A 6,658-nucleotide genomic window follows, 5' to 3' on the forward strand; every position below is an offset into this window, starting at 1 on the left:
ACTAATTACCCTCAGGTGTATTTTGTTTCGAATTTATGTTATCCACCCCGTGTTCCTGGGAAGGGGAAAGCTAGAAATTGTGCTGAAAGAAGTTCTTGACATAATGTAGAGCTTTGAAAAACCCAGATTCCAAATGAAATGGATTTATGGCTGCATTGGAAGCCACTGTCCCTACATTGAAAAGGATTTAGATAAGAAGAATAAAAAAAAACACCAGGCCAGCCTTCCCTCAATCTGGTACCCTCCAGTGTGTTGGGCAACAACTCCTAGCATCCTCACCTGACCCAGGGCGCCACCTGGTGGCGGGAACAGCAGCTCCTGTTGTACCATCCACTAGCACCACTAATCTGATGTAGAAGTGGAAAGCAAGGGACAGTCCCAAGTAAATGTTCGGCTAAGGGTAATGCAAGATGGTCAGTTCTGGGACAGTGTCCTCACTTTAAGGGAAAGGCTGAAGCCCTGTGGATAAGGCAGCTGCTCCACATGGAAAAGGTTCCAGGTCCAATGGCCAGCATCTCTGCAGTCAGGGCCGGGTAAGATCTCTGCCTGAAACCTTGGGAAGCCACTGCAAGGCTGTGTAATCAACTGAGGTCACCCAAGGGCATGTTCCTGGTGGTTCCTCACAGACCTATCGTGAGATTGGAGTCCACCAGGGAAAGAGCCTTCAGTGTGGTGGCCCCCTTCCTATGGAATCCCCTGCCTCTGAAGGTCAGGCAGGCACCAACTCTGGATTGCCTTCCAGCACCTCCTAAAAACGTCATTGTTCCAGGAAGCTTTCCCTTAACGACCAGCCTCGGTTCATTTTGCACTTTGTTTCTTTCAAAATGTACTTTTAATGTGCTTTTATTCTGTTGTTATTCTATTTTATTTTGGCCACCACTCCAAAATTCTGAATAGGGAGCAGTATATAAATATTATAAACAAATAGGGCTGAACAATAAAGACCGAGGGCCCTGATGCACCACATCCCGTTTATCTTAACTAGCCCTTCTGATGCTCCGGCTCCCAATTCTACACCCAAGCCAGTCCCTGAAATTGACACAGGGGAGAGTTAAGTATAATTGTGGGCCTTTTAAAGGTTCAGTTCTAGAGCTTCTCTAAACAAGTGATTTATTGCACGCTCGTGACTGGCCACTCAGGGAAATTTGCAGGTCTATTAAGCGACGCTGTCAACACCCAGGATGAATCTGGCTTTTTAAAAAAACACAATGGAGATAATGTGGTATTATCTGGGATATCGTGAGAGTTATGTTTTCCCTAATCCCCAACCTCGCCGGAAGAAATTCCAAGGGAATGTTGTCAGTAGCCAACCATGCCTTATTGCAAGCCCTGATCCATCTAGCTATGTAATGTCTACAGTGGCTCTCCAGGATTTTGGACACTAACGTTTCCCAGCCCTACCTGGAGATGAATTTGGAATCTTCTCTATGCAATGTATGTGCTCTGCTATAATGATCTAAGACCCTTCTCTCATGCTTTCTTAGACAAACACCCTGCAAGCAGGGTGCTCTTCACGGTCTAGCTCCTGCCTATCTCTCCTCTCTCATCTCACACTATCGCCCCGCTCGTGCTCTCCGCTCCTCTGATGCCATGCTTCTCGCCTGCCCAAGGACCTCCACTTCCCTTACTCGGCTTCGTCCTTTTTCTTCTGCTGCCCCTTACGCCTGGAACGCTCTTCCAGAACACTTGAGAACTACCAACTCAATCACTGCTTTTAAAACTCAGCTAAAAACTTTTCTTTTCCCTATAGCCTTCAAATATTGAGTTTGTTCTGACTCTATACTGTTTAGCTTCACCCTACCCGGTGCCTGTTTACACTTCCCTGTGCCTGTTCGCATTCTCCTTCCCTCTTTATTGTTTACTACAACTTATTAGATTGTAAGCCTACGCGGCAGGGTCCTGCTATTTATTGTGTTATCTGTACAGCACCATGTACATTGATGGTGCTATATAAATAAATTAATAATAATAATAATAATAATAATAATAATAATAATAATAATAATAATAAAGCCAGCATCACAGGTACCAGATGGACCTAGGACCTTTCTCCCTGACCTGCTAGATTTCTGCTTGCAGGGTGTTTTGCGCGCGCGCGCGTGTGTGTGTGTGTGTGTTAATGTGAGGAGCGTGAAAAATAGGCCATTCCCTTACCCCCAGTCTGAAACATTCTGCCTCTCATTCTTCTGCACGTATAAGCGCACGTATAATGGCTCATAACGGGGCAGCGACCGACCTTCCCTCGCGCGCCTCCTGCAACCGGCTGCTGCCCCCTGTCGGCCAAAGTAAGGGAATCGGCTCTTCCTTTTCCTCTTCCCTCATTGGCTCTCGGCCTCAGCCTTACGACCAATCGCGGTTCCGCCTGAGAAGCCGGCAAGACTGCCATAGAGATGCAGCGCGTCTCTACCGTCACGACATAACGCTTCTTCTCTCTACTGTTACAGCTCTAGAGGCACTGGGCGGCTTGACCGACCTTCCATGCAAATGAACGGGGGAGGGAGGGTTAATCAGAGAGATGCTGAGCGCATGAGCGGCGACACCCTGCGTTCAGAGAGCGTAACGGCGAATGAACCGCGCCATTTTCAACGGAAGTTCACGCTGCGTCAATCTATTGTTCCTATCTCTATCTGCAGCAGCGAACCTCCACGGCCCGCCTCGCCTCCGATTGGCTAGAAGCGAGAATTTGCCCCGCCCCTGCACGATAAGGGCGCTTTCCTATTGGCGGGGAGGGCACACGGAAGCGTGAGGCGACTTCCGGAGGGGCCTCTCGGAACGCCGAGAGGGCCGCCGGAGCCCCGAGGCCGCCATGCCGGGCGGAGGGCCGGTGTGCTACGCGCTGCTGTGCGGGCAAGCGGCGCTGCTGCTGTGCAACCTGCTCTTACTCCAAGGCGTGTCCCGAAGCCACCAGCACAACGCCACGGACAGCCCCGCCGCGGCCGCGCAGGGCCAAGAGCAGCCGCCTCAGGACCCGGCCTCTGCCTCCTCCGGCCTCTGGGAGTATCAAGGCCCCTACGCGCCGCTCGTGTACTGCGAATACCTGTGAGGAACGCCGGCGGGGCGGGGCGGGGCGGGGGCGGGGCTTGTGTGGGCAGGGCGGAGGAAGCCTGATAGTGGAGGACAGGGAGAAAGCGTAAGGGGCGGGGCTAGCGGGAAGGGGCGTGGGCATGAGCAAAGAGGCGTGGTTATGAGCGGGGGAGGGGCTTCCATGGGAGCAGGGAGGAGGAGTTCAAAATGGGGGGGGGCATTCCATACCTTTTGCATAGTGCTCTCTGGTGGGGTGGGGGGCTTGTAGGTGGACCTCCGCTGTGGCTGCTGTTTCTCGGATGGGTGCTGGGCGGCTGCTGCCTCCCCCCAACACCCTGAGCGGTGCTCTCGATCAGTGTTCCCCAATCTTTTGGGGGCATTGAGTACGGCTGAGTTCGGACGACACGCTAATCAACAGGGGTGGGTAATAGGAGCAAAATGGGAATCAACCATGGATTAGCGTGTCATCGGAACTCAGCCAGAATCTGGAATCTTCAGTGTGTCATGGGCACTCTTACAAGATGGCTGCTGTGGGAGTGGGGGTGGGGTTGCCAGTTCATGAAATGGCAGCCATGCTAACTTCTCAGAAGGCAAAGCGGTGGGACTGAAAGAAAAGTAACTTGCTTGAGAACCTCTCAAAACAGAGGTGGGGTCTGAGCTCTAAAATGCAAAAACGCCCCTTTGAACTCAAATAAAGATGGCGCTGGAGGCCAACACTTTGCTCTGTGGCCTGCCTGCATGCCAGTTAAAGAATAAATTATTAAGGATTTTAAGCAATGCAATACAAAGCAGGAGGGGCAGGGAGCCTGATGGGTATCAAGGGACATGTCCCACAGGCACCGTGTTGGAGACCACAGCTCTAAGGCATTGTGGGTAATAGCTGCCTAGTGCGGGGGATTCCAGGGCAGGCATTGGTCTCTAGTGCCCTGCAGCTGCCAAACTCCCTGCAGGCAGAAAGGGTTGGATCTCGGATATGCCGTTCACAAGATGAAGGGACCTTCCACGCGAGGAAGCGCTCTGCTTGTGAAAGGGCTTGTCTGCTCAATTTTGGAGAATCCCCCTCCTCCCCACACCACAGCTCACCGCACTCAGCAGGGTCTCCTGTCCCTGTGTCATATTTTCAGGGGATTGGAGGGGCTACTGTGGGAAGGAGAGGCAGGGAAGCCTCCATCCATCAGTGCAGCTGATCCCACATAAATCTGGATCCAACCGAAAGGTTGGTGGGTGTGAACACTGGACTGTAGGGGGTGAGGTGATGGGCTTTGGGACTTGGGGTGCATTCACAATTATGCTCCCACTCAGCTGTAGTTTACTTCAGCAGTAAAATACGTCGCTTCAGGACCAGTTGCACGGCCAACCGTTCTCGTTCACCTCATTGCAGCAACTTTGGAAGTAAAACATTGCGCTTCAGGGTGGAAGCCAACTGCATTGGCAGTGTAGATATAGCACAGGGGTGATTTTTGCTGCTGAAGGTACGAGGGCTGTGAACTGGTGCTAAGAGCATAGCTGTGAAAGCACCTTTACTTGGCTTTTGTGCGAAGAACTAGAGGCAAAGCGACGGCTTTTGAGAAGGGGTTGCCGAGATGTGCAAGGGGTGATGGTGAGGGCCATGCCCAAAGGGAGGAGCGGTGCTGGGAGGGAGGAAGAGCAATTGCAGCAGTCAGGGATATGAATGGGGGCAGAATGGAGGAGGGCCTGAAGGCCTGGTAGAGCGAGCCTGAAGGAGATGGAGTTGACTGGATCGGGGTGGGGGGGAAGGAAGGGTTGATAGAAAAGGGGGACTCTAATGTGGCAGGAAACAGGGGAGGCATCCCAAGAATATGGAGATGCCGAGGAACATACTGTAAACATTGATTAGTTGTTGCTGTGCTCTGTCTTTGAGCCTAGTAGAACTCCTGTTCCCTGCAGCTTTTGAAGTTTAACTTTTGAGGGCTACTTATGCACTTTTCAGATTTGAACTTGCCTTGTGCTTTATCTGCAGACCTGAGGAATTCATTGAGTGTGAGGCTCCTGTGGATCATGGTGGGAACACGACTGCACGAGATGAAGTACGACATGGGTGTGTCAAGGTGAGTCCAAAAGGGGTTATGTTGCCATTCTAATATTAGAGAAATGCCTGGTAATTTGAGGGAGTGGGGGTAGAGAGAGCTTGTGGTTCTACCCCCTATGTTCCCAGGCACAACCATCTGCAATAGAAAATGTATACTTAAATCAAGGATTTTCAGCAAATAAACCCTGTCTGCTGTTTTTTGACCCTATAATAGTTTGGCGGCCAAGCATATAGTGACGTAAGCCACACTCGGGTCCTCTGCAAGGCATTGGAAGGCATTGAGTGTGCAGGACAGCGGACTTTTCTGCGTGGGAATAAGCCATGCATAAAGTGAGTGCCCTTTCTTCGGGACTTGTAATTTTGGGTGATTGAACCCAGAGTTCAAGTGCAACATTTAAATGTATGATATGCAGCATGTGTGAGATACATCTGACTCTCTATTCTCCCTTGTTTTACTGAATTACATTCCAAACTAAGCCATTTGTATTCACAAGCTAAGAGTAAATGTAGGACACGCACAGCCATAGTGTAAAGGTAATCATTTTTAAGTGTAAATGTGTCATCATTTTTAAATGTACTATATTCTTTGCAATTTCCTGTATGTCTTAATTAGAGGACATTATTATACAATGAAGGCAGATTGGGCTTAAATCAATACCTGCCCTTTTGACAGTGAACCTGCTTGTAAAAGTTTTATCCAACTTTGTTTTTTCATAGATACACGGGACACTACTTCATAACCACTCTCCTCTATTCCTTCTTTTTGGGTTGCTTCGGAGTGGATCGTTTCTGCCTGGGCCACACAGGCACAGCAGTGGGGAAACTGCTTACTCTTGGAGGGCTGGGAATCTGGTGGTTCGTAGACTTAATTCTCCTTATCACTGGAGGACTGATGCCCAGCGATGGAAGCAACTGGTGTACCATTTACTGAAAATCTTCAATTCGGAAGATGAGAGGGGAACTTTAGTTCAGTTGGAGACTACACTGGTGCTTTCATTTTGCACTGGAACTAGATCCTCCTAGAATGCAACGAACAGGAAAAAAAGCTAACCATAATTCTGCTGTACATACCTCATTGTTTGTTCAAATGGAAGCTACACTTTTCCAGCCCACGAAGGACTCGGGAGACGTCTACCTGTAGAATAAGCCGTCTTGAAGGATTTACCACTCTAGTAGCTGTTATTGTACAATATATCTTTACACACTTCTGTGCTTTAGGAGGTGCCAAGGTAGTAACTCTGGTCTTACCCACTCTGCTTAACCCTAGTTCTCACTGCTTGTATGTTTTAGAAGTTTTCCAAATAAATTTGCACAGCCAGTATTCACTGGAAATAACTATTGAGGTTAGTATGTAACTTAAGAGTAATACTGCAAGTTCCTGTCTGCTTTTTATTTATTTATTTCATTTGTAGCTCAGGCTATTTCCCCATGAAAATATAAACCTAAAGCCCCAATGAGGTAAAATGATGTGTGTCTTTGTATTAGTTTGTGAAGTCTATAGCTTCCCTTCCTTATTCTGTTAATCTTCTCTTGTGATGGGAAGTGGAGAAGCAGACATGTCTGCTCTAATTTGTTTACTGTCAA

At 49.2% G+C, this 6,658-nt stretch overlaps 1 protein-coding gene across 1 annotated transcript; it reads left to right on the forward strand.

The window, feature by feature from the left end:
• Window positions 1–2,733: 2,733 nt before the first annotated feature.
• On the forward strand, window positions 2,734–6,409 carry TM2D2 (TM2 domain containing 2). The gene is made up of 4 exons (XM_063139208.1): window positions 2,734–3,039; window positions 5,006–5,093; window positions 5,289–5,404; window positions 5,792–6,409. The coding sequence occupies exons 1-4, from the start codon at window positions 2,807–2,809 to the stop codon at window positions 6,003–6,005; spliced, it is 651 nt and encodes a 216-aa protein (XP_062995278.1). The 5' UTR covers window positions 2,734–2,806; the 3' UTR covers window positions 6,006–6,409.
• The last annotated feature ends 249 nt before the right edge of the window (window positions 6,410–6,658 follow it).

The sequence above is a fragment of the Elgaria multicarinata genome, chromosome 12 (assembly GCF_023053635.1).
Source record: "Elgaria multicarinata webbii isolate HBS135686 ecotype San Diego chromosome 12, rElgMul1.1.pri, whole genome shotgun sequence".
NCBI lineage: Eukaryota > Metazoa > Chordata > Lepidosauria > Squamata > Anguidae > Elgaria > Elgaria multicarinata.

Bases quoted from the DNA above. Each gene is read 5' to 3' on its own strand.
- TM2D2 (XM_063139208.1), top strand. From the start codon at position 2,807: ATGCCGGGCGGAGGGCCGGTGTGCTACGCGCTGCTGTGCGGGCAAGCG. The intron at 3,040-5,005 runs GTGAGGAACGCC...CTTTATCTGCAG, and splicing joins CTCGTGTACTGCGAATACCT to ACCTGAGGAATTCATTGAGT. The intron at 5,405-5,791 runs GTGAGTGCCCTT...GTTTTTTCATAG, and splicing joins GGGAATAAGCCATGCATAAA to ATACACGGGACACTACTTCA.